The 25283-nt window shown below is 58.4% G+C and overlaps 3 protein-coding genes across 19 annotated transcripts in view; 2 read left to right on the top strand and 1 right to left on the bottom strand.

Annotated features, from left to right (window-relative positions):
• The window catches only part of COL18A1 (collagen type XVIII alpha 1 chain), a 38069-nt gene extending 29698 nt beyond the window's left edge, over positions 1-8371 (top strand). For all 4 annotated transcript variants that reach the window (XM_032692778.1, XM_032692777.1, XM_032692776.1 and 1 more), the window contains 27 exons: positions 832-972; positions 1056-1118; positions 1222-1248; positions 1349-1393; positions 1506-1568; positions 1919-1954; positions 2026-2115; positions 2285-2314; positions 2425-2451; positions 2613-2675; positions 2827-2901; positions 2995-3030; positions 3153-3206; positions 3447-3512; positions 3733-3804; positions 3959-4001; positions 4135-4197; positions 4284-4327; positions 4423-4545; positions 4641-4785; positions 5047-5120; positions 5201-5329; positions 5510-5545; positions 5971-6231; positions 6315-6512; positions 6795-6910; positions 6994-8371. In XM_032692778.1, the coding sequence (XP_032548669.1) occupies positions 832-972; positions 1056-1118; positions 1222-1248; positions 1349-1393; positions 1506-1568; positions 1919-1954; positions 2026-2115; positions 2285-2314; positions 2425-2451; positions 2613-2675; positions 2827-2901; positions 2995-3030; positions 3153-3206; positions 3447-3512; positions 3733-3804; positions 3959-4001; positions 4135-4197; positions 4284-4327; positions 4423-4545; positions 4641-4785; positions 5047-5120; positions 5201-5329; positions 5510-5545; positions 5971-6231; positions 6315-6512; positions 6795-6910; positions 6994-7207 (2334 nt within the window). In that variant the 3' untranslated portion in view covers positions 7208-8371. The remainder of the gene's footprint in view (positions 1-831; positions 973-1055; positions 1119-1221; positions 1249-1348; positions 1394-1505; positions 1569-1918; positions 1955-2025; positions 2116-2284; positions 2315-2424; positions 2452-2612; positions 2676-2826; positions 2902-2994; positions 3031-3152; positions 3207-3446; positions 3513-3732; positions 3805-3958; positions 4002-4134; positions 4198-4283; positions 4328-4422; positions 4546-4640; positions 4786-5046; positions 5121-5200; positions 5330-5509; positions 5546-5970; positions 6232-6314; positions 6513-6794; positions 6911-6993) is intronic.
• SLC19A1 (solute carrier family 19 member 1) lies at positions 8167-13854 on the bottom strand. 3 transcript variants are annotated; one of them, XM_032692798.1, is made up of 6 exons: positions 13732-13854; positions 11014-11315; positions 9574-10321; positions 9147-9339; positions 8922-9063; positions 8167-8822 (listed from the first exon to the last, which is right to left on the bottom strand). In XM_032692798.1, the coding sequence occupies exons 2-6, from the start codon at positions 11227-11229 to the stop codon at positions 8640-8642; spliced, it is 1482 nt and encodes a 493-aa protein (XP_032548689.1). In that variant the 5' UTR covers positions 11230-11315; positions 13732-13854; the 3' UTR covers positions 8167-8639. The 3 variants fall into 3 exon arrangements, with proteins under 3 accessions (XP_032548689.1, XP_032548688.1, XP_032548687.1); XM_032692797.1 differs by lacking the exon at positions 13732-13854 and adding an exon at positions 11387-11712; XM_032692796.1 differs by lacking the exon at positions 13732-13854 and having other exon boundaries at positions 11014-11712.
• Positions 13855-18978: 5124 nt separating this feature from the next.
• Positions 18979-25283, top strand: part of PCBP3 (poly(rC) binding protein 3) — a 52510-nt gene continuing 46205 nt past the window's right edge. For all 12 annotated transcript variants that reach the window (XM_032692810.1, XM_032692819.1, XM_032692818.1 and 9 more), the window contains exon 1: positions 18979-19086. The gene's annotated coding sequence lies outside the window, so the exon portion shown is untranslated. The remainder of the gene's footprint in view (positions 19087-25283) is intronic.

The following is a 25283-nucleotide window of genomic DNA, read 5'->3' as shown; positions in this document are numbered from 1 at the left end:
CAGGGATGCTGCTTGGGGGGCATCTTGCACAGGAATGGGGAGGGGGATGCTGGTATTTGCGTTTCTCCCAGGTCAGTGCCACAGCTCAAGGGTGCACAGACCTGGTGACCCCCCAAAGGATGCTTACCAGGCTCTTGCCACCCTGCCTTGGCTTTGCTCCAGGCACTGCTGCAGCTAGAGGCAGGCAGGGAAGCTGAGCAGCGTGTTTCAAGGCACAGAAGAGAGTTTGCCAGGAGGGTTTTGGGTGCCCACACCCCATCTGTGCATCACTCTCTCCTGTCTGCCTGCTTCAGCTTCTCTCCACCACGCTTCCCCAAAGGTGAAAGTAAAGGCTTGCTGGGAGCCAGGCTGCCCCTTGGGATGGCCCATCCACTGCAGCCTGAGTTGGGAGCAAGAATCTCAAAAATTAAAGTTTCTTACCCTTAATTCTAACTTTCTGCCAGCACCCAGGGGGCAGATGGGGTGGCAGTGAGTATAAGGACCGATCCTGGTACTCCAAGAACCATCAGGAAGCCCAGGGATGCCTGCAAGCATCCCTGCCCAGCACCGAGCTCTGCTGCAGCATTGGCTCCAGCCACATGTGCAAAATTATTCACATTTGTGACTTTAGACAAGCCTCTGGTGGCCACTGTGGACATTACAGGGGGAGCTGGTGGGATGAAAGATATCTGAGCTGGGCAATGCCCCTTCTCACAAAGCCCCAAGACAGGAGAGCATCGTGGAGAGCATCTGTGTCCTGTCCCAAAGAAGACTTGGGAAGGGATGTACTTGCAGGCTCCAGGCAGGGACCGTTGTCCCCTTCCATCTGTCCCCTTGTTGTCCCCTTTGCAGGGCAACAAAGGAGAAACGGGACCAGCAGGACCGCCGGGAGAAATGGGTTTAGCTGGCCTTCCTGGGCCCATCGGACCCCGAGGGCAGCCAGGGCCTCCCGGGCCCCCGGGACTGCCAGGGCCAGGCTACGAGGCTGGATTTGTAAGTGGTCACTGCGATGATGGCGGGGGGGATGAGCTGGAGCTGGGGACAGACGCGGCTCAACCCCTTCTCCCCCCATTTAGGGTGACATGGAGGGCTCAGGGCTGTCATTCACCCCTGGACCACCTGGACCTGAAGGGCCACAGGTAGCTGTGTTCTTGCCCTCTCCAACCTGGGCATCCTGGGGTATTCCCTGCCATCATGCCCCCTGTCATCATGCAATGCTCATGGTCTCCTTGTTGCTTGCAGGGGCTGCCAGGACTGCCAGGGGTGAAGGTGAGGAAGCCTTGCAACATTTTCTCACCCTGGCTCCATCCTTGCAGCATACCTACAGGCAGCCTGTAGGAATGCTGCTCTGACACCTCTTTCCTTGCAGGGAGAGGTCGGCAGCCCTGGACAGCCCGGCTTGCCAGGCCCCAAGGTAGGAGCGTGGGGAGATTGGGATGGGCTGTGTGCCAGTACCTGGGTTTGCTTCCCTGCCTGGGGCTGGATGCTCCCTACTGCATCCTTCTCTTTCCCACTCCTCATTGCAGGGAGATGCTGGCATGCCTGGTGTGGATGGACGTCCTGGCCTGGAGGGCTTCCCTGGACCACAGGTAGGAGCATCAGCCTCCCAGTTCCAAAAGCCCCCTCACTGCTGGCAGGACACCCTTGATTGCAGCAGCTCCATCTCCAGCAGCCAAAATTCCCCCTCCCTGCTTTGGGACCTGGCTCACTGCGTGCCAGGGGTGCCCTTACACCTTAGGACCTGTCCTCATCACCTTGCCACCCCACTCACCATGCAAAACTGTCTCAGCCTGGCTCGCTGCCTGGACCGTAGAGGCAGAGTGGGGTGGCCAGAGTGGTGGCTGAGCTGGAGGTGGGAGGGCGTCTCCTCTTGTGAGCCAGAGTCTGGTTCTGTGTGGTGCCAAGCAGGAAGCTCACCCCTGCCTGCTTCTCCTTCCAGGGACCCAAAGGTGACCAAGGTAGCCCTGGTGAGAAGGTAGGTGCCACCATGCTGGGGATGGGGATCGGCTGGTGGTGGCCCTAGGGCTGATGGCTTGTGTCTTCCAGGGAGAGCGAGGACAAGATGGTGTGGGGCTGCCCGGCCCCCCAGGGCCACCTGGTCCCCCTGGACAGGTCATCGCCGTCTCAAGTGAAGATGTAAGTGGTGGCACCTGGCTTCAGCACAGCTGGGGGAAGTTAAACCTCGGGGGAGGAAGGGGTGTTCCCAGCAGCCATCATGTGGGGGGACTGAGGGAGACCTCTCTAGGAGCTCTCACTTGCAGAGCAAAGATCAGGGTGAAAAACATCATTTTGTCTCTTTCTGCAGAAGTCTTTGGTGGCTTTTCCTGGTCCAGAGGTAGGTGCCCTCCTGACACCCATGCCCACCCCTCAGCAATACCAGGAGGGCACCCTGTTTTTTGGAAAGAGGGGGTTTGCTCTTAGAGGCATCTCTGTTTCTCTCTGCAGGGCAGACCAGGCCACGCCGGCTTCCCGGTGAGTCAGTGACACGTCTGGGGACCACAGGGGTGGCCTCGGTGACAGCTCTGATTGCTGGTCCTGCCACGCTTTGCCGCAGGGTGATGGTGATGGAGGAGGGGTTTGGGGTCTGCCTTTGGTGGAGTGGAAATGACATGGGCTCTGTGTCCTCCCTGCAGGGTCCAGTGGGACCAAAAGGAGACCAGGGGTCAACTGGTCCTCAGGGCTCCCCAGGGTTGAAGGTAACTGCTCCAGGCCACCTCTGCCCCATGGGGTGGTCACACTTCTGGCCACAATCCCAACTGGCCACCGGGTCCTGCTGGTGACACCAGCCCTGGCACAGGAGGGAGCCTGGCCCCTCCATGTCTCCTTTCACCTTCTCCTCTCTTGCAGGGGGAGAAGGGGGAACCCGGTGTCATCATCAGCCCTGATGGGACTGTGGTCACCACAAAGGTGAAAGGAGAAAAGGTGGGGGCATGGTGGGAATGGGGGTCACATCCTTATGTGACAGCTGCCAGGTAGTCCTGGTGGTGATGCCCTTTCGCTCTCCATTGTCTGCAGGGGGAGCCGGGGCTGCAGGGACCAATGGGACCATCGGTAAGTCACCGTCACCATCCTCCTTGTATCCCATGGGGAGGGACAAGGATGATCCTGGGCAAAGGGGGACAGTGGGTGCTCCCATATTGAGCATCCTCATCCTCATCTTCCCTCCCTTCCAGGGTCCCCAGGGACAAGCAGGGATGAAGGGAGAGATCGGCTTTCCGGGCAGACCCGTAAGACCTGCTCCCGGTTTGTTTGTCTCCTCGGCCATCGCCTCCACCCCATCCCCGCTCCCTGTTTGCATGTCTTTCATCCACTGAACCCCAAACCCTGCTGTGTCCCTGAGGGATGGGGTGATGCCGGAGCATCGGAGGCAATGCCAGGGTGTCATAGGTGACTCTGGAGCATCAGATGTGACATCAGGGGTTGGCAGGGGGACGGGGATGAGGCTCATCTGTGCTGCTTATCCACAGGGACGTCCTGGCATGAATGGGCTGAAGGGTGAGAAGGGTGACCCCGCAGATGTGCTGGGCTTGCGGGTGAGCACTGCTGCAGCCCTCCGGCTGCTGGCCCTGCAGAGTGGGGGAAACACAACAAGGGTCTCCTCCCTGAGGACCCCAATCTCTTAGGCGAAGGGCCCATGTCTCCCTCTCTCAGGGGCTGGTTGGCCCTCTGGAGCAGGGCATGGCCCTGGTGTCCCCCCCATGGTGGGGACTGTCCACTTTGCAGGACCCTGACATATCTTCTTGCCCTCTACAGGGTCCCCCAGGACCCCCAGGACCTCCTGGGCCCCCTGGGCCACCTGGCAGCATAGCCTACAACAGTGGCAATGTGAGTAACAACATGGTCAGCACGATGGAGGTGCTGGTGACTGGGTCCCCCAGTGCCTCCTGTCTGGGGCTAGCACATTGGACTGTCACCAGCTTTGAGGGGGGTCCCCAGGGATGCTGCTGTCTCTGCAGCCACTTCCTTTGCATCTCCACAGACCTTTAGTGACTCCAGCCCTCCTGCACTGCCAGTGTTTCCTGGTAAGGGAGTATCTTCTCCCAGCCCCATCTGGGCAGTTTGGGGAACCTCAGCAAGACAGGACTGGGGGCAAACCCAGTCCCTTCGAGCTGGGATGCTGCAGCTCTGAGATGGCATCCCTGCTGCTGCCCACAGGTTTCCACCAGTTCCCAGGACAGAAGGGAGAGAAAGGTGATGCCGGACCCCCAGGATCCCCAGGTAGGTGATCGATCACCACACATAGAGGCGGGCAAGGGGTGGCTTGTGCCCATCCCTGCTCTCCTCTCCTTTCCCTCTTTTCACAGGGCGCTTTCCCTATGACCCGACTCACTTTGGCACCAACCTGCGGGTAAGGCCTTTGCACACTGGTGGCTGGAACCCAGCACGATTTGGGGTACTGGAGTGTGCCCTGGCCACTCACCCTAAGGTTGTGCCATCCCACAGGGTGACAAGGGAGATGCAGGTCCCAAGGGTGAGAAGGGTGAGCCGGGCAGCACCCCACTCTACAGTCCCAGTGTTTCTGGGCTGCCAGGGCCTCCAGGGCCCCAGGGATACCCTGGGCTGCCAGTGAGTACCTCACGGGGCAGGGAGCAAGGGGGGCATGGCAGGGGGCGGCATCCCTGGGGGCTTTGCTACAAGGGATGTTCTCTCATTCCACCTAGGGTCCCAAGGGGGACAGTATTGTCGGGCCACCGGGGCCTCCTGGACCTCAGGGTCCCCCTGGTATTGGATACGAGGGGCGGCAGGGCCCCCCTGGCCCTCCCGGCCCCCCTGGTCCACCCTCCTTCCCAGGTCCCCACAGGCAAGGTGAGTACCTGCCCTGTTGCATCCCTCCATGTGCCACCTCCACATCCCTCCATTCACCCCCCCGCATCCCTCCTGCACCTTGGCATCTGTCTCTGCATCCCTGTATCTCTCCCTGCATCCCCTGCATCCCTCCCTGTACCCCAGCATCCCTCCCTGCACCCCGCTGCATCCTTCCCTGCTGCATCTGATTCACCCTTTCCTGCACCTCTGCATCCCGCCCCGTGCTGCATCCCTCTACATCTCACCCTTCTCCCCTCACAGCTATCAGCATCCCTGGACCACCAGGACCACCAGGACCCCCTGGACCACCAGGCATTAGCGGGATATCCTTGGGGGTGAGTTAGGGCTCTGAGCAGGGTGTTGTCAGTGGGCCAGACAGCTGGTCCCTGAGCCCCCCGCCGTGCTGTGCCCGCAGCTCCGTGCCATGCCAACATACCAGGCGATGCTGAGCGCCGCACACGAGCTGCCCGAGGGCAGCCTCATCTTCCTGACTGACCGGCAAGAGCTCTACGTCCGCCTGCACGGGGGCTTCCGACGGGTGCTGGTGAGTAGGGGGGGCCAGAGGGGAACCCCATCCTGGGTTGCAGTACCCGGCTCTTGGGGAGTGCAGACAGCACCACCCTGGGGGTTTGGTGGTGCTTGGTGATGCTCGGGGGTCCCCCCACCTGTGTGTGAGGAAGAGAAGAAGGGGGCCCCTGGGATCTGATATGTCATGCCCTTACAGCTGGAGGAGCACAACCTGATCCCCAGTTCAGCTCTGGTGAGTCCTGTGTTCCCCATGCCCACCCTTATCCCCCATTTCCATCCCTATCCTTCATCCTCATACATCCTCATCCCATCCCCATTCTCCATCCTCATACATGCTCATCCCATCCTCAACCATCTCCATCCGAAATCATCTTCATCCTCTTCTCCATCTGTCCCCAACCATCTCAGTCCCCATCCCCAACCAGGTCCACTTTCATCCCCATCCATCCCCAGCATTCTCCATGTCTGTCCCTGTCTCCATGCATCCCCACCATTCTCCACCTGCATCCCTAACCATCTCCATCCACCCCAACCACCTCCATCTCCACCCCGTCTCCATTCATCCCCAACCACATCTATCTCTATCCCCAACCATCTCCATCCCCATCCCCACTTGGGTCACCACCACCACCCCTCAGCCTGTCTCCCCCTCCTCAGGACAACGAGGTGTACGACAAGCCGCCCACCCTCCACTACACCGGCACCCAGCCCCACAGGCCCCTGCACCCCCTCCGTAACCATGTCCCCCCCCCCACTGCCCGACCCTGGCGTGGGGATGAGGTGGTGGCCAACCAACACCGCCTGCCTGAGCAACCCCTGCTCCACCACCAGCACGAGCTCCTCAACAGCTACTACATCCACCGCCGGCCAGATCCGGCTCCTGTGGCTGCCCACGTGCACCAGGACTTCCAGCCCGCTGTGAGTGCCATTTGCTGGCCAAGGGCAGGTGATGATGGTGGCCAAAGCCATGCCCCTCAAGCCCTGTTGTCCCCTCTTGACAGCTTCATCTGGTGGCCCTGAACACCCCCCTCAGTGGCGGCATGCGTGGCATCCGGGGCGCTGATTTCCAGTGCTTCCAGCAAGCCCGGCAGGTCGGGCTGGCCGGCACCTTCCGCGCCTTCCTCTCCTCACGCTTGCAGGATCTCTACAGCATCGTGCGCAGGGCTGACCGTGCCGCTGTCCCCATCGTCAACCTCCGGGTAGGTGTGTCCCCATCCCCTTCCCGACACTCCATGAGCTCCAAGGGATCACAGAATAGCATCATAGAATCATTATGGTTGGAGAAGACCTCTAAGATTATTTAGTCCAACCATTAACCCACCACTGCCAAGGAAGCAACCCACCACTGCCAAGGAAGCCCCCATTCATCCATGAAGCATCCTCTTCCTGGAGGCTGCTGGGGCTTGTAGCTCCTGGGATGCTCCTGGGGTGAAGGCAGGGCTAACCCTCCCCCTCCCCCATTTTCCAACTCTTCCCACCAGGATGAAGTGCTCTTCAATAACTGGGAAGCCCTTTTCACAGGCAGCGGGGCTCCGCTGCGAGCCGGTGCCCGTATCCTCTCCTTTGACGGCCGGGATGTCCTGCGGGATGTGGGATGGTGAGTTCGGGATTGAGCGATGGGGAAATGGGGATTGAAGCATGGGGGGTGCAGCAGCAGCCCCCCACCTTTCATCCTTCCAGGCCACAGAAGAGTGTGTGGCACGGCTCAGATGCCAAGGGCCGGCGCTTGCCCGACAGCTACTGCGAGACATGGCGGACGGAGGAGCGCACCGTCACCGGCCAGGCTTCCTCACTGACCTCCGGAAAACTGCTGGAGCAGGCGGCCAGCAGCTGCCAGCACGCCTTCATCGTCCTCTGCATCGAGAACAGCTTCATGACCGCCGCCAAAAAGTGACACCCACCCTCCCATCCCCTGGGTACCCCCATCTCCCCAGGGAGGGGCGGGATCCTGCACCCCGGCACCCCTGGGGTCCTCAGCTCCCTCCATGTGCCTGCTCTCGCCCCGCAGGGTTTTCTTCTCCCACAGACCTGAAGCCAAAGAGTATTGCCATGGCCCCTGCCCTGGATCGGCAGGGGCTTGGGTGCCACCCGGGGCAGAGCAGCCATGAGCTGGCTGCTTTCCTCCTCCTCCTCCTTGTCCCCTCACTCCTCTTCTAACTCCTAATATTTAACCACTTCAGCTTGTTCCCCCACTTGCTTGGATGCTCTTTTTGGCATGGCTGGCTGGGAGGATGCTTGACAGGGAGATTTCAGAGCTGCCATGTCAGGTGCCCTCCCCAAGAGCCTGTGGGGGCTCCCTGACCAGCACCCCAGCCCCACACTGTCCTCACCAGGAGCTTGGCGTTGGACCCAAATCTCTGCTGCTGGGGCCATGCGGTCTTCACCAGCCAAAATCCCCGCATCCCACCCAAGGGACTGTCCCGTGGCAGTGCTTGGGCTCCCTCAGATGGTCTCTCTCCTCCCCAGGTAAAGACTATCCCATCATCATCATCACCTCCACCTCCCAGCCAGCAGAGCTCTGGTGGGGGTCTGGTCTTCCCCATCCCCTCCACACACCCTCGGGACCTCTGTCCGTGCCCCTGCAGCCCAGGTACAGCCACAGTCAGCCCAGAACAGGTACTGGGCTGTAGGGGTGGCCCTGATGTGTGGCCAGATGTGCCCTTCGCGTGTGTTTATGTGTGTGTGCGCGTTGAGCACGTGTGGTATCAAGGGCAGGCACTGCCATCCCCCCTCCCCATGCCACCTTTGCTGGGCTTGAATGGTGAAGGTGCAGCAAAACTGGTTAGAATTGGTGTGGGCAAATCCAAGGTGCTAAAAAAAACCAAAAAAAAAAGGAAAGAAAAAAGAGAAATCTGTAACTAGCTTTTTTTTGTTATTGTATGGAAATTATTACCATAAAAGCTGTGCGAGTCACACGGTCTTTATTTCTTACAGTCTACTGTATTTTGTGTAATTAATGCAATTTAAAGCCTGTGGATCTTTATATTATTTTTTTGTTGTTGGTTGTGTCCTATAAACCATTTTCTAAAGGCACTGAATAAAGAAACATCCTCTTGTAGCCTGGCTCTGTGCCATGATGGGGATGTAGCGGGATGGGGTCCCCATCCATATCCCTGTGTGGTATCCCATGGTGCTCTGTGTTTGGGGGTGGGAAGGGGCACAGCTCTGTCTCCATGGAGCAGAAAACATGTCCCGAGGGTTATACCCTCAACAGACCAGCACCGAGGACCAGCAGCGGGACAGGAGACCAAGCACACGGTGATGATGACGATGCTCACTTCCGGAGCCAGGAGCCAGCCATGGCGTCATGGTGCCAGCGCTCAGGCTCACACGGTGCCTGCCTCTGGGCTTTTCTCCTGTGCTGGAATCTCCACGGGGTGCTGGCATGGCTCCTTGGCCAAGGCCAGCTCCGCCGGCTGCCTGCAGCGGCTGTGCCGGATGCCCACACCAACGGCCGCCAGCAGGTAGACCACAGCCAGCAGCGTGAAGTAACCAAAATACATGTAGAACTGGAGGAGAGGAGGGGGGAAAGAACAACATTTGAAGCCCTGCCCTCATCCCACACCATTCAGGGACCTCCTCCATCTTAGATGCCCCCCTATCCCTACCTGGGGATGCACAGATAAGCCCAAGCCCCTCTCGTCGGCCACGATGACGGTGATAATGGTCTTCAGCACGGTGCCAAAGAAGGTGTTGACCCCGAAGACCAGAGCACAGAGCTCTTTGGAGAGGGAGGTAGCAATCTGGAAGCTGGGAAAAATGGGAGCACTAGTGAACCCCTGAAATGCACCCAGCCGCCGGGGTGGGAGCAGATCCCCAGGGGCTCCACGCACATGGCAATTGGAACCAGGAACTGGTAGGAGCCACGGAAGAGGACGTAGGCAACATAGCACAACCAAATGTTGTTGTTGGAGTTCATGAGCAGGAGCAACCCCGCCTGGAATGCCGTCACCACTCCGATCACCAGCTCTGACCACAGTGTCCAGCGGATCTTCACGTAGCCAGCAGCGAAGGAGGCAACGGCCCCTGAGGAGGGATGAAGGATGCTGTGAGCACCTCAGGGGCCACGTGGCCTAGGCTGGGACCCAGCCCAGTGATCAGACCACCCCCTACATTCCCAAACATTCCATAAGGACCACCATTCCTAAGGGACGCAGTGTCCCTCCACATCTCTGCTGTCCCCAGCTATTCCCAGGGGATGCAGCAGGATGAGGGTGTCCACCCCCCCATCCCCAGTGTCCCCATCCCACACGAGCTTACCCAGCAGCGTGGAGGCAGCATCCACCCCTCCGTTGTACACCCGGCGGTTGTCCGTGGTGGGAGAGATCTCATTCCAGAGGATGTGTGCGTAGTACAGCATCAGGTAGTACCCAGCTGAGTTGAAGATCCACCACAAGGACCAGAGCCGGAGCTGGGGCTGCCTGGCCAATGCTCCCACCTCCCGCAGCATTCGGCACAGCACCGCGTCCCTCCAGCCCCGTGCCCCCCTCCTGCCATCCCCCTCAGCCATCCTGTCCAGCTCCGTGGATGCAGCCCCATCACCAGCCCCCCCAGGCCGGTTGAAGAAGAGGCTGCGCCGGGGTCGCTCAAGGAAGAGGGTGAGGATGAGGCTGAAGCTGACAAAGCCCAAGGAGACGTAGTTGAGCGTGAGGAAGGAGACGCCGCCCAAGGTGACACAGAGCTGGCCCAACACCGAGCTGGTGAAGACACCCATGAGGACAGAGGAGCGGGAATAACTGGCCATCCGCTGGTAGCGGGACGGGGCAACAAGGGAGAAGATGTAGGAGGAGTAAGCGATGCGGGCAGCCATGGTGATGCCGTAGAAGAACTCCATCAGCTGCATGGCCAGGACAGAGGTGCCCAACACCAGCAGCAGCCAGATGGAGATGTGGCTCAGGCTCTGCAGCACCAGCACTGGCTTGTAGCGCAGGTAGTCCGTCAGCAGGAAGATGGGCACCAGAACAGCCATGTATGAGTAGGACAGCACCGGCGTGATCACATTGGTCACCTGCCATGTGGGCAAGGAGGGGCTCAGCACTGGATACATCCCTGGGGTTACCCCCCAGGCTGGAGGAATGTGGTTTGTGTGGGCACCAGCTGCTGACCTCCATCGCAGCACCTCCTCAGGGACGAATGTCACCAGCAGCGTGCTTGGCTGGGGGTCTGGCTGAGCCTCAGCCCCCTCCCACGCCAGGACGCAGCGTTCCCACAGACACAGCAGCTGGCTGGGATTGAGGCCAGCATCCCTTGGTCGAGGGATGTGGCCCCTCCTTGTCTAACTCCATCATTGCCAGCAGCCCAGCGGTGCACAGTGCCAGCATGGAAAGGTCTCCCCAGTGGGATGGGGTGGGGCTTCTCCCAGCCTGGCAACCCCCTGCCATCTAACAGGCTGCCCAGGTGGGCAGGGATCAAGCCTCACCCCGACCAGCTGCTAGCCTGGGCACGAGGTCTTATGCCATGGCAGGTTGAGCCTGGGACTTAGGAGACAGGGTGACCTCACAGCCAAGTGAGACAGGGACCCACTTCTCACCACCTTCTCCCCCCAGAAAGCACCACGAGTCACCACACACCACTGTGCCTGGCATATGACACCCCCCACGCACCCCAGAACCACAGAGGGATGCTCTGGGCAGCCCCAGGGTGGTGACAGTGGCTGGAAAGGGGGACCCCAGGGTGGGGGACAGAGTGCCCATGTCTCACCTCTGCCTTGGTGAAGTTCTGGTCAGGCCCCAGGAGATAAGGGGTGATGAAGCTCTCCCCGGGCCGGATCTGTGTCATGAAGCCATAGAAGCAGAGGTAGAAGACTTGTAGCTTCCAGCGCTGGTCCGGCACCGTCTCTGATGCCGGCTTTTTGGCACCATCATCCTTCTTGGGCATGGCTCTGCAGCAGGACAGCAGCGTTATCCTGGGAGCCATCAGCTACACGGGCTTTGCCGGACCAGGCGGCCCCTCTCTGTCTGCAGGCGCTCTTGAATGCATGGAAAACCACGGCACTGCAGTTTCTGGGGAAAAAGCAGCATTTGGCGGGGGCTCAAAATTCCTCCAGAATCGCAAGGCAAATAAATACCACTACCTTCTCCGCAGGAGGTGTTCTGGGAAGAAGAAAAGCAGCCATGCGTCTCGCTGTGCAAAAGCAGGGGGGGTCATTTCAATGGCATTTGTAAATCATGTGCATCCAGAGCCTGGAAGCACGAAGCACCTGGATCCACAGTGGGGCATCCTCAGATCCTAGCACCTCCTTTTCCTCCCTTTTAAGAGTCAGGGGGGTTTTAGAGCTTCCTTAAGCAATGCTTCCCTCTGAGCTGCAGACCCAGGGGCATGCAGATGCTCTGTCTCGGGAATGCTCCGGAGGGGAATGGCAGCAACCACCGGGACTGTGCCAGTTTTGGAAGCGAGTTAATGTGTACACTAGGCACGGGGCCGCTGTGTTATACAGTAGCTGGGTAGTTGGCAGGACTTTAGCTGAGCCACAGGCAAGCGGCTGCCCCTTGGCTCTTCCCGGCGGTACATGATGCCCAGCCTGGGGAGAATGCAAAATGCCACGAGATTCACGGTCCAGAGAAGGATTAAATGCTCAAATCCTGAGGTTTGGCTGCAGGAAATCTGGCAGTGCCAGGAGACCTGATTAGCAGTCACGGGATGAGGGAAGTGACTGGAGAAGGCCTGGACTGGGTGCTCCCCACTCCCACAACAGATCACTGACAGTACTTTTCATGTCATAAAATTCCATGTGTGCCAATCCACGCCACGGGAGCAAGGTCTAAAAACCTGATTACCCTGCTAATTGCAGAACAACTAATGGTCATTAAAAAACAAGTCCATGGTCCAAGTCTGTGTTCCCCGTGGATCCTGCATGATGAGACTGGGGAGCTCACCTCTGGAGCCTCCCCATGCCACTGCATAACAAACATGACTAATGGGAACATGAGCTGGGGAAAGCTGGTTGTGACTGACACCAAAAGCAGCAGCAGGAGGCAAAGTGCCCATGTGCCCCAGTGAGGACTCACCGCTCCAGAGGCATTCCCATGGGATATCAGTGCTGGAGGCTGAGCATCACCAAAACACACATGTCCCAGAGCTCGCAGCTGGGCAAACAGCCCCCACCTCTTAAATAGATCCCTGGGGACCAGGGCAGGGATTCAGCGCTCACTCACTGCCAGCCAGTGAGCCAGCACTGGCTCAGGCACTGGCTGGAGCACTGGCTCCCCTGCTGCGGCAGGAAGGGCAAGGGGCAACGATCAGGGGCTCAACCCCCCTCAAGCACCCACCCCAGTACCATGCCATGCGAGGTCACTGCCAGTTCATGCCTGGACTCTGCCCCATCACCTGCTTGTCCCCAGCTGGGCTGTGGATGTTACCTGCAGCAGCCACTTGCTGTGGGTCGGCCCCTGCCACATGTGCCTGGACCCCAATGGGATGTTTGCTACCCTCTGCACCCCATTTCCTGTCATGTCCATCCAGGATGGATACACACATTCATCGCTGGCCCAAAGGAAACCAACTGCACTAAACCCAGCATGCAGACCCATGAAGCTGCTCCAGTGCCAAGGGGACTGGCTCCTAGCTCCCAGCAGGTGTGTCCCCACACATGGAGGGACTCCAGTCCAGAATCCATCTGGCTGGACTCAATTCCACCTCTAGAGAATATCCATGGAACTGCCCTGCTCAAAGTGAGTGGGTTTGAGTCCCAGGGAATGCTCCATCCTTCATCCCTGGTGCAAGCCAGGGAGAGGAGAGAAGAGGGAGTGGAAGTGGGAGAGGGAGCAGGGGGGAGAAGGGGAAGGAAGGGGAGAGAGACGAGCAGAGCAGGGGCCGCTATCACTGTGTGAACCTGCTTATTGCCGGGTTATCCTGGTGTGACCTTGGCACGGATCACTGTCACAGATCACTGTCACGCTATGCCGTTGTCAACGTGGGCCACGGGCGACGTGGGTCGCCGAGCTCTGGCTCAGCTTCCTGTGGAGCCACGGCCACCACAGTCCAGAGGGGACAGCCCTGGGTGGGCCGAGGGATGCTATCCCCCCAGCCGCGCGTCGGTGACACAGAAGTGAAGCTGCCAAAGCACGATGTGTTTTGTGGGGAGCTGCCAAGCAGAACTGGGGAGCGCGAGTCCCTGGAGCACCTTCCCTAAAGCAAAGGGTGGGAAGCTCCCCAAAACGCACCCTCTCCAACCGTGTGGGCACCTATATGCCTCTCCCCCCCCCGGCCCCAGCACCCGAGGGATGGGCGCTGCGGGGTGGTTTGGGGGGCACGTGGTAGAGGAGGGTGTTGGGGGGGTGAGAGGTGCGCGGCACCGGCTCTCCCTGAAACAGAGCGCTACCCTGGGGGCACCCCACATGCCCAGCATTCCGGAGGCATTCACGTTCCCGAAGCCGCGGGTACCCCGGGGGCACCCCCCACCCCCGGCACCCCCCGTACCTGGTGGGCGGCGGGCATGGGGGTTGCGGGCCGAACCCGCCCAGCCGCGGCGCGGGGATCCCGGGGCTCCCCGCTCCTGCCCTCGCCGGACTCACAGCGAGCCCGGGAAAGGAGGAGGAGGATGTGGGGGGCCCTCGGGAAATGTAGTCATGCCGCATGTGCGGGGCAGCGCAGGGACTACAAGTTCCAGAGGGCAGCGTGCGGGAGGAAGGGGAGGAGTTGGCAGAGAAGGAGGAGTTTGCCCACCCCCGCGTCCGAGCCCCGCCGGCCGTTCCGTGCCCGATATAGGGGCAAATCAGCTTCCGAAGGTAACGGGGCGGAGGAGGACACCCTCTTCTCCAGCTCCGCTCAGCCGGGGTCAGCTCCCCACCCATCTATTGTGGCCTCTGGGCTGCGGGGCCCGGGAGGACGCTGCCGCCCCTTCCCCCCCCCTCCACCCCGCCTTGGCTCCCTCCACTGATTTAACTCCCCTGAGCTGCTTGGATTTATCTCTGTCTCCTCTTTTTTTTCTTTTTTTGGGGCGGGGGGCAGTCTGGGGTGTGCCACATCCCAGAGAGTCCTGAACGCGCTGCTGCCTGCTGTGCTCCAAGCAAAATTCTCCAGTCTTCTCATCATCCCTCCCCCCGCCCAGCCTGGCAGCAGCCCCCAACATTTGCTTATGGGGTGAGTCCGGCCATCAGGAACTACGGCCCTGCAATTCTCCCGAAGAGAAGAGAATCCCCTCATCCGTAGAGGGGGAGCCAAGTGGAGGTGGCGCCCCTCGAGAATCGGGCCCCAGAACTGGTGTCCCATCTCCCGGGAGATGACGCATCTTCAGAGAGCATAGTCCAAGGGCATCTTCTCTCCCCGCCTTTCCTCCCCTCTCCAGCACTCACCCTACCAGAAGCAAATGCAACCTGACAGGGCTCGGCTATACCGCTGAAATATTTATATGTTCCTGCCTGGAAGTGCGGCAGCAGGATCCCAGATGTCCGGAGACCGTAACGTGCGCACCCCCCCCCCCCGCCCAGGCTGTGAGGGGTCCAGGCAGCCGCACCCCAGCCTGCGACATTCCCGCCCAGAGGCTTCCAGTCCCATTGAGCCCCCCAGCTGGTCCCAGGGAGGGTGGCCAGACCACGGCCAGACCACGTGTCCGACAGCTCTCTGTCCCCACCCTGTACCTCTCCGGGGCAAGTGGGATCTGTGTCTCTATCCCTGATCGCCAGGATGGTGGCAGGGTAAGGTCCCTTACTTATATGCAGCAGGATCTGGGCGCAAGAACACCTCAGGGTGGGGGTCCAGAGTGATGCTGTGCATCCGGGCAATGCTACTGTCACCGCCCTGGGGCAGTCACCCTAAGCAGTGTCACCTGGGACCCCCACACAGCCATTCCAGGGCAGGGGCTGGGTAGGGACAGAGCAGAGCACGTTTAGGGGCAAGAGCAGGGGCTGTAGCAGGGGGAGGGCAGTGAAGGGCTAGGCAGGAGCAGGGGCTGGGAGGAGCAGGTTTAGGGGCACAAACGGCTTGTGGCAGGGGCTGGGACAGGGCGCTGGTGTTGGTGCTGGAGAAGGGGCTGGGGCTTGAGCAGGGTCTGTGATATGGGCAGGGGCTGGAGCAGGGGCAGGGCTGGGCCAGAGAAGGGCAGGGACAGGGGGAGGTCAGGGACTGGGTAAGGGACGGGAGCAGGGCTTTGGATAGGGACAGGGGTGTGGGATGCGGCACGAGCAGGAGCTGGGACCTGGCAGGGGCAACAGCTGGGGTAGGAGAGTAGCTGGGGTAGAGCCAGGGAAGGAAAAGGCTGGGCTAGGGCAGAATCAGAGAAGGGCTGCGGCCGGAGCTGAGGCGGGAAGGAAGTAGAGACTGGGGCAGGGGCTGGCGAAGGGAAGGGTTGATGCAGGGAAGGGAATGTCTGAGGCGAGGGATGGAAAGGAAAGTCACGGGATAGGGCACGGGTTGGACCAGGAGCAGGCAAAGGGAGGACTGGGCAGGGACTAGGACTGGGAAGGGAAGGGACGGGGAAAGGGGCAGGAAGTCGGGGGGCCGGGCAGAGCCGGGGGGGCTGGCACGGCTGGGGCGGGCTGGGAGCACCCGCCGGGCTCCGGCTGCCGCCGCCCCCTGCCGCTCACCCTACTCCCTGCCCCAGCCTCCCTCCGTCTGTCCGCCGTCCGTGGGTCCGTCCGGACACAGGTAGGGCTTCTCCTTCCCCGGGACGGAGCCGCCGATACCAGAGGGGCTGCCCCGGCACCCCGGTACCTGGAGCGGGGGTGGAGGGTCCCCCACGCGGAGAAGCGGATGAGTGTGGTAGTGGGAGCAGCGGGACAAGGCGGCTCCGGTGCGGCATCACTCGGGAAGCGGGAGGGCGTGCACCACCGACCCAGGCCCCGTGTCCCCCCGTCCCCAGGTGTTCCCCCCGTGCGCTGACACCGCCCCGGCTGGGCGGCTCTTCGAGGCTGCTTGGAGTTTTCGGTCCCTGGCTCCCAGCTTTGAGATGCTCCCTGGCTCTGCCGAAACAAGCCCAAAGTGCTGTCTCCACCCGGGACAAGTGGGGGTCTCCAAGGGGAGCATCTTTCCAAACACCCCCACTCGCTACTGCAGGAGAAATATGCATGGGGAGGGTGACGATGGGGATGCCTGCATGGCTTTTGGGAGGGAACATCTCGTGAGGTCCCATCAGTGTCAGTCTAGTGGGTGTTTCTGACCCCTGGCTACTGGTTTTCGGGTTGTGAGCATCCACAGGGTCCCACTAGGTCAGGCTGTGGTCATTTATGAGCCCAGGCTCCAGGCATGCTGGTCACCGAGCACCACCAGTGCCAGGGGGAGGAAGGGGTCCCAGGCCTCCCAGCTTCCCCTGTGGCTGGGCAAATCATCTCCTGGGAGCCCAGTTCCCCAGCCAGGACTTTGTGTCCTTCCTCCAAAATTAGAATCATCATAGAGTCATGGAATCACAAAATGGTTTGGGTTGGAAGGGACCTTAGAGACCATCTGATTCTAACCCGCCTGCTATGGGCATGGATGCCACCCACTAGATCACTGAGCTGGTTCATCAGCATGTGCCTCAAGGGAGCACACGATGCCCTGCACTGGGGTTGCTGCCCCTCCCTACTGGACCCATCATCTCTCATCATCCCTATTCCACACAGAGCAGGCTCGAGGGGTCAGTTTATTCAGATCTTGATCCTGGGGCAGCATTTATTGCCCATCTCCTCCCAGCGAGCCCTCCCAGGGTCTGGGTGAGACCTTGCTGCCCCACCCTTGCAGCAGCCCAGCCCTGTGCAGCATCCTCCAGCATCGGCTGCGCTGCAGAGTCCCACCCTGTGTGGATGCTGCATGGCCCCCTGGGAATGCTGCAGAGCCTTGTGCTGCAGGGCATCCCCCCAGCCTTGTGCCCAGAGAACCCAGGACAGGTGGGGCAGCTCGGGACCGTGATGCCCCAGGGGCTCCCATGGTGCTCAGGGTGTGGGGTGAAGGTGGCACGGGGCAGGTGTCCCAGGATTTCCAGGCCTCCAGCTGCAGACGATTCATGCTCTTCATCCTTGTGAGAGAGCATCTCTGCATCCTGAGGGATGCAGTAGCAAGGGAGTGAGTTGTCCTGGTGGGACATACACCAGGCACTGCACTCAGGGTCTTGGGTGGGCTGGGAGGTGGACAGGGATCCCTGCGGGTGGAGGGGATGGATAGCAGCCCCCAGTGCAGACTGTAAGGAAGCAGAGTGGGGATGGAGAACCCCATGGGAGGTGAAGAAAGCACCCAAAATCTCTGTGACCTAATCCGTGCTTTCTAGGAGCATTTCCGCAGTGGCCTGTGGGAAGATGCGAGGCAGAAATCCCTGTCTGAGCTTGATTTAAACGTTCAGGGTAGGTCCATGCAGGTGCCAAAACTGCTGCCAGGCTACTGGGGTGGGTCAAATGATGCTTGGCTCTCTGTGGAGAACCCTGGATCCATGGGGCTGTGGCAGGAGGCTCCAGCCCAGGTTAGTGGGTACCAGTGTAACTCCCAGCACCTTTCCCTTTTCCTTACAATGGCCCCAGGAGAGCCTGGGCTTGTTTGGGGCCCTGCACAGGGAGGTTGGGCTGCTGCAGCCAACCCTGCATGCATGGTGTCCCTGGATGGACCTTCACTCCCAGCTCAGGGCAAGGAGCATCCTTCATCCTCCTACCCTGTCCCAGCTCAGTGATGCTCGTGCCCATGGGCGCAGCCATGGGTTGAGGCTCCCACCTTTCCACGTTGTAGAAATAGGTCCGTTTTCATCAGGCTGGCAGGAAAGGTGGGTGCTGGCACCTCCCTGTCTGACTACAAGGGAGAAATGCTCCTTGTAACACAGAAATTCCCACCTGTCCTCCACAGACACCTGTTTTCTGTCAAGGAGGGAATATGAGATTTTCCAGCAGGTTGGTTCCCCCTATTTTGGGGAAAACCTATCAAGACTTGGCACACTGATCAGTGGGGATCCCATCAGAACTATGGATAGTTGGCAGGTTCCTAAATGAAGCAAGGACTCAGGAGTGCAGGAATCAAAAGCTTTCCCCCCAAAGCAGCGAAACAAACTGCTTTAAATTTTTCACCTTATATTTTTTTTTTTTAGTTGCTTTTTCCCTTTGGTGAACCCCAAACATTGTCCTGTTTGCTGGGCAGGCTTTATGATGGGACATGTGGAAGAGAAATGCCATTCCCCAGGTGGGGGGCATGTGTTTCCAATCCCATTTAGTCCAGCAGTAGCACTGGGGTCTCATGGCATGCCCCTCTCCCCGACCTTGCCAGGGGAGTGTTGGCATCACATCCACCAACCTGATGAGTGCACACAGTGGGGAAACTCATCACTGACCAGAGGAGGAGAAAGGATCTGCAAGGGAGGGCAGCCAACCAGCTTCTCCCAGGAAAGGGTTAATCGTGGAGCTCCAGCTCTGGTATCCTATTGCTGGCTGCTTTGGGTAAAAGCTTTTCTGGCTCTGTTTCAAGGGCAGTGGCTGGAGGATGACTCATGAATCCCTGCTACCAAGGAGCAAACTCTCTTGTCCCCACTTTCCCAGCACAAGGTGATGATTTCCTGAAAATCCAAGTGCCCCAGCGGGCTCTGGTCAGCTGGGTGGGGAAAAGCTTCATCTAGGACCTGCTTGTCCTTAGGGAATCTTAGGGAACTGGGGTGATGACATCTCCAGCATGGAGATGTATGGGTGTCCCCAGGATAAGGGCCTGCTGTTGGGGCATCAGGACACGTTGTTTGGAGGCTGCTTTTGCCCCATAAAGCCTGACTCTCATCCCTTTATTCCCCAAGGAAAGAGCCACCTGCACAGCTGCACCTCCCAACACCTCCCTCCACCTTCCCAACACCGCCAGATGTGCCTCCACGTTGTGCTGCGCAAGGAACCGACTCTGGGGGTAAGAAGACAGGAATGGCCCCACCACGGTTCCACGGCTGTCCAGGGGACTCCTGTGTGATGGTGGCATGTTCCTCCCTGGCACAGGTCACACAGGCTGGTGGCAAGGCCATTCCAGACCGGCTCCGTGCTGCCAAGGGGTGGTGTGTGACCTCAGCAGGCACGGGGACACCACCACCATGGTGCAGGAACATCAATGTAGGCATGGGGACATCACCACCATGTACAGGGGAGGCATGGGGACACTGCTGTGGGCATGGGGATACCACATGACCGCGGGGACATCATCACTGTGGGCATGGGGATTTCTCTGTGGGCATGGGAACAGGGGGACATTGTCACCGTGGGCATTTCCATAGACATGGGGACATGAGGACACCATCACTGTGGGCATGGGGACACTGCTGTGGGCATGGCTACGTCGCTACCATGGCCTGTGAGGCACAGGGATACTGCTGTGGGCATGAAGATACAGCCATGGCGTGGAGCTATTACCACCCTGGGCAGGGGTACATCACCACCATGGGTACAGGGTGCACAGGGCATGAGGATACCATCAATGTGGGCATGGGGAAACCACCACCATGGGCACAAAGGGCATGGGAACACTGCTATGGGCACAGGGGCACAATCATGGGCATGGGGACATTGACACTGTGGGCACAGGGGACATGGGGACACCACCATGGGCATGGGGACATAATCACTGTGGGCACCACCATGAGGTAGTCCCCTTTTCTCCAGGTGATGTTGGGAAGCTGGATGATCTATGATGAGGTCCCTGCTACCTGTTGTGCTCCTAAAAGGATAAAAATGAGGATTTTTGGTGATGACAGTGGGTGAGGGCATCCAGGGAACATCTCCTCCCTTTTGTGCAGGCAGAAAACTGAGGGCTTGGAAGAAGTTTTGAGGTTTCAGGGTGGAATTATTTCATGCTAGGTAGCCTAATCCATCTCTGGAGTGACCCTGCTCGGGGCAGGAGCTGGACCAGAGACCTTCAGAGATACTCACTCACTGTGCCTCTGTATTTCCTTGAAATAAGGAAATTATTCCCTATTTAAAGGCTTTTACTGGATTGATAACATGAAGGCAATGGTTTTGGGACCCCAGAATATCTGGGAAACAAAGCCCCTCCCTGTAATGGTGTGTCTCCATGGGGCAGGCAAGCCTCTCCATGGGGGTTTCCTCTTTGACTCAGTTTCCCCACCTGGAAAATGTGTTTTTCTGGGGATCCCCAAAGAAAATTTTGGGATTTTCTCAAAATTCCCCCTCAAGGACATGGGGATGGATGAGTGAGGGACTTGAAGTTGCCTGTTTTTGACCGCACAGCTTGAGTGGCTGTGGTCCCCAGGGACACACTGATGGCTCACCCTCTCTCTCCCAGGACATTCCCTTGCATGTGCCAGGGTGGTGTGGTTCCCCAGGGAAGGGGCAGAGTGATGCTGTGCCATGCTGATGGGTGTTACACCTCATCCAGGGTTTCACCAGGTGCTGCTGGCCATCTGTGCTCCTCCATCCAAGAATCAGGGTGCAGTCCATACCCAGATGCCACACATCCCAGCCTGTACGTTCTCCATCCTTTCCCTGGGTTGCAGCATTCTCCTTCCAAGCATTTCTGAGAGCTATCGTGCCCCTCCTCATCCAGTCTCCCACCTCAGAGTTTTCTGAGTAGAGCTGATGATATCTGGTGAGACATTTATCCCTTGAGAGCATGCAGGAGGAGTTTTCCAGCCCTTAAGCAAGGGAAAAAGGATGAAAGGATAAAACAACACAACCCAGAAGAACAGGGGGTGGCACCAAATTTGCTGATCTCCTCACTCTCCGTGGCCTCTGGTGCAGAAGGAAAATGAGGTGGAGAGAGTTGGCTGCTTGTGGATGGCCCCAGGAGCAGGAGCAGGCCCAGGCTGTGTGTCCTTGGGCTGACCTCTGTTTTGGGGTCTTCTGGGCAGAAACACTCTTCTGAAGGATGCAGGGTCAGCGTGGCTGTGGGTGATGTCCCTGGTGGGATCTGCTGTGGGGCTCGGCGCTGACACAAGTGCTGTGATATCAGCACGTTACATCACTCCTAATCCTTTTAGAGGGAGCATGTTCGGTTCTCCAGGTCCCATCCTGAGGATCTGCACTAACCCACTCCAATGGACCTAATCCTTCTCCAACAGTGAGGAAGTACCAGGGATTCCCTCTGTGCATGGTTTGTCTCCTGCAACTGGCTACTCCTCCAGCTTCCTGTGCCCACCAAGGACCTCTCAGTCCTGAAGAAGCGTCAGCCTTTTGTGTCTGGGGAGCACTTTGGAAGTTTTAAGAGCTCACCAGATGTGGTTTTCCTCAAGGATACACCAGTTGCCGTGTCTCCCTGCATAGGGCACCTAAGGCTTAGCTTGTGTCTGCTTGTCCCCAAACCAGGCCTCCAACAAGTACCCAAAGCCCCAGCGCTGCCTCCTCTGCCCTCAGGGATGCTGGGAGCCCTCTAGGACCCCTGCTGGGTTTGCCTTTGCCTGAGGAGGGAGGAAAAGGTTGAATGTCAAGCTTCCCCCCCTCGCCAACCAATTTGTCCTCTAGGAGATTAGTCCCTTCCCTGGCTTATGGGGGGATTTGCAGCTGCTCCATCTGCTCGAACCCAGCGGGTCAGCGCGTGCCAGGGAGGAGCAGCCAGAGCCTAGCTGCTGTTTCCTCTCCCAGGCATCCCAGGGAAAGGGTTGCACCCTGTTTTGGGCATTTCTGGCTATATCTGTTGGAAAGGAGCAAAAATCCCTGGAACAGGTTGAAGGTCCTGCTTGGAATGGGGTTTAAACCCAAGAGTGTTGATGGAGCTGATGAAAACCATGCGGAGCAATGGCAGGTTTTTTAAGCTGCTTTTTAGGCTGGTAGAAAGCCTTGAGGATGCTTCAGGATCTCCCCTTTCATCCAGGAGAGTCCCAGAGAGATGATTTCCCTCTAAATCCATTTGGCCTTTGGGAAAGCAGGCAGGTGGGTGGGGAGGAGAGCGTCTCAGTGTGGATTTTCCCACACTACTGGGGATCTGGGGGAAATGGAGGTGTTTGCTGGCTCACAAGTACTTTCAGAGCCAGGTTTTCCCAGGAGGGAAAACTGGGAGGCAATAGGGGCAATACAGGGCTCTCCCTTCTCCTGCTCCATCGCTCCTGTCTTGTCACCAGGCACCAGTTGAAGGTGATGGGTAGCAAAGAGGCTGGAGGTGAGTTAGGAAAGAGCTGGTGACAAGTGGACTTAGGGAGGCTGGATTTATAGGGACTGACTGAACTAGGTTTGTGGAAGTGGCGGGAGGGAGCTGCTGGGTGATGCTGGGGGCTGGGGCATTGCTCAGTGCCATCCGACTCCCAGGATGTGGAGACCTCTGGGACACAGCAGCCCATGCCCAGATCCCAGCCAAGAGCAACTCCGATATGCTGCTGGACCCAGGAATGTGCTCCCTGCCATGCTGCTGCCTTTTCATCAGGCATGGGGCCACATGGGACCCTGCCAGACCCCTCCCACCTCCCAGAAAGCACCAGTTTCTCTTCTAACCTGGCAGAAAATCACAAATAGGGGAGATTTGGGCAGCGTAGATGAGATGCTGAAATGCCAACACCGTCCCCATCCAGCTCACCCACCCCTGTGGAACCCGGGGGTGACTGGTTTCAGCCCTCCATCTCTGTTTTCCTTCCCTTGCTGTTTTGCCCGGAATACCAATGGAGGCTGCCAGGTATCAGCTTGGAAATCTTTTAACTTTACCTTTACCTCATCTCCCCAAATGGACAATGTCTCTGCTCATTAGGTACCCGCCCAGGGGGGAGATGTCAGCTCCACTCATGGCTTTTCTCAGCTCATCTCTGCCCAGGCTCTTGACGGCTTCGGAGCGCTCAGGTCCCATCACGTCACTGCGGCTCTGCCTGCGGGGCCGCCCGCTCTGCCTGCCCAGCGGCACCTCATCTCTGACCCCCCGCCCCGGCCTCGCTGCCTCCCCCTCTTCAGCAGTGGGGTTTTCAAGGATTTTTAGTTAAAAGACCAGAAAATCACAGGCACCAGTGGCACGTGTGTGTGTGTGCGCGTGCGCGTGCGCGCAGAGCTGGAATTGGTTTTCCTTGCCCAGGCAGTGCCTGGGAGGAGAAACCAGCTCTGAATCAGGTCTGCCCTTTGAGGCTGATGCATCCCGACAGCTTGTTCACTAGGACATTAAAATCATTGCCTCTGTCTGCGTAAAACACCCGGGAAGGTGGATGATGGGAACACAGGTCAGGGGAGGATCGTTTTCTCCCCTGCACCACGAGCAGCAGTGCTGAAAACCCCAAGCGGCAGAACAAAGCAGATCCTGGCGATGCGAGGGCTGCTGCATCCCAAATGGATGGAAACAGGGTCCTCTCCAACATGAAGGGGGCTGGCAGCCTGCGGGGGGGACAATGCAGATGGAGCCATCTCACTAATGTTCCCATCTATAGGGTGTGCTATAGCTCAGGGTTTGGTGATATGGTGGGAGAACATCCCCATCCCATCCTATCTTGTCCCAGCCCCATCCCCATTCCATCCCATTCTCTCTCATTCCATCCTATTCCATCCTATCCCCACCCCATCTCATCCCATCCCATCCTATCCTGTCCCAGCCCTGTCCCCATCCCATCCCTATTCCATCACATCTCATCCCATCCCAGCATTGCCATCCCATTCTCATTCCCATCTCACCTAATCCCATCCCTGTCCCATCTCATCTCATCTCATCTCATCTCATCTCATCTCATCTCATCTCATCTCATCTCATCTCATCTCATCTCATCTCATCTCATCTCATCTCATCCCAGCCATTCCCATCCCCATCCCATTCCAACCATCCCTCACCACTGCACAGCATTTCTTCTCAAAGACCTAGAATTTTCCCTGAAGGGTCACAGCAAAGCCAGAGGACAGCTCCTAGCTCTCTGTGGTTTCTGTGGAGCTTGGACCTCACACAGGTGCCCAATGGTCCCAGACATCCCAAGGAAGGTTTCCAATGGGCATAGACAGCCCAGAACTCACTGGTGAGGGTAAGCTGAAGTCTTGAGTTTGAAGGAGAGGCAGGGTGGGTGTTGGAACAGGCTTTGGTATTTTTGGGAAGTGGGAGTGGTATGGAGAAGGGCATATGGGAAAACCTGCTGGTATTTGGGATGGTAGAATAGGGCATCCTACCGTGCCTGAGCAAAAGCAGGGATTTTTCACAGTGCCGTAGGACCAGGCGTGGGACCTGCTCTCCCATGGAAGTACCTGTCAGCTCACCTTGGAGGCTGGGCAATGAGCAGGAAGCACACACACTTCCTTCAACTTGGCATCCTGTTGATGCCATGTGGTCAAACCCTCTTTGTAGAAGGTTTGTCCGTGTCTCTGTGTTTCCTCCTTTCCCATCCAAGACTAAATTCCTTATATCCTCAGGTGCTTTTACCTGGGAGCAACAGGTGGGATTTGCTGGGATCTGGATGTTCTGCTGTTCAGAAATTACTCTTTCAGCATCCCAAGTGACTCGTGAACATTGCTGACCAAATTTCCTGATGGGACATAGTCCATGAAAGCTAGCAGGCAAACTGGCCGTGCAGGGATGGAGCCATGCTCTCCACCACCATGGATCAGGAGATGAAAAGCTTTTGGTGGGATAAGCTTGCTGGTGCCTCTCCCAGCACCAATGCGTGCTTCACTGAAGTGAACAATCAGGAAAAAAAATATAATTTACCCTTTCACTTGTAGTCTCAGGGCAGATACGAGCTGTGGGGGCTTTGGCCATGCTGGAGAGAGGATTTGGGAGTTGGTGGTGAGGATGTTGGTCCACCAGCAGCCCAAATGTTTCTTGTCCATCTCATGATGCCTTTTAAGACAATTCCTGAGTGTTTTGCACTGGTCACTGATGAGCAAGGAGCCACTGTTGTGTGATGTGGAGACACAGGCAGTTGACACAGATCCATATCCACGTCTGCGGGGTGGCTGTGCCCAGCAGAAGCTTCTGGAAACAGCCCCACTGGAGATGTCAGAGGATGCTTGAAGCAGCCATGGCCAAGATGTGCTTTGCAGTGCTGAGGTTTCTGCTTGGAGTCTGCTTGTGGGTTACCTGAGGATCACTCTTACCTGTGCTGGAAGTGAGGTTGTCCCAGCATGGCACCAGTCCTCTGGGAGACACAGGTACAGGTGTACTTGCAGGTGACCTGCACCTTAATCACAGGGAACACCACGTGGGTTCAGGACTGT

This window comes from Chiroxiphia lanceolata, chromosome 7 (genome assembly GCF_009829145.1).
Source record: "Chiroxiphia lanceolata isolate bChiLan1 chromosome 7, bChiLan1.pri, whole genome shotgun sequence".
Classification (NCBI taxonomy): Eukaryota; Metazoa; Chordata; class Aves; order Passeriformes; family Pipridae; genus Chiroxiphia; species Chiroxiphia lanceolata.
This window is presented reverse-complemented; position numbering and strand designations above follow the sequence as displayed.

Excerpts from the sequence above, each read along its gene's own strand:
- SLC19A1 (XM_032692798.1), bottom strand. The coding sequence starts at position 11,229 with ATGGCTCCCAGGATAACGCTGCTGTCCTGCTGCAGAGCCATGCCCAAG. Across the intron at positions 9,340-9,573 it reads TGCTGCCTCCACGCTGCTGG|GGGCCGTTGCCTCCTTCGCT; the intron begins GTAAGCTCGTGT and ends ATCCCTCCTCAG. Across the intron at positions 8,823-8,921 it reads GCTTATCTGTGCATCCCCAG|TTCTACATGTATTTTGGTTA; the intron begins GTAGGGATAGGG and ends CCTCTCCTCCAG.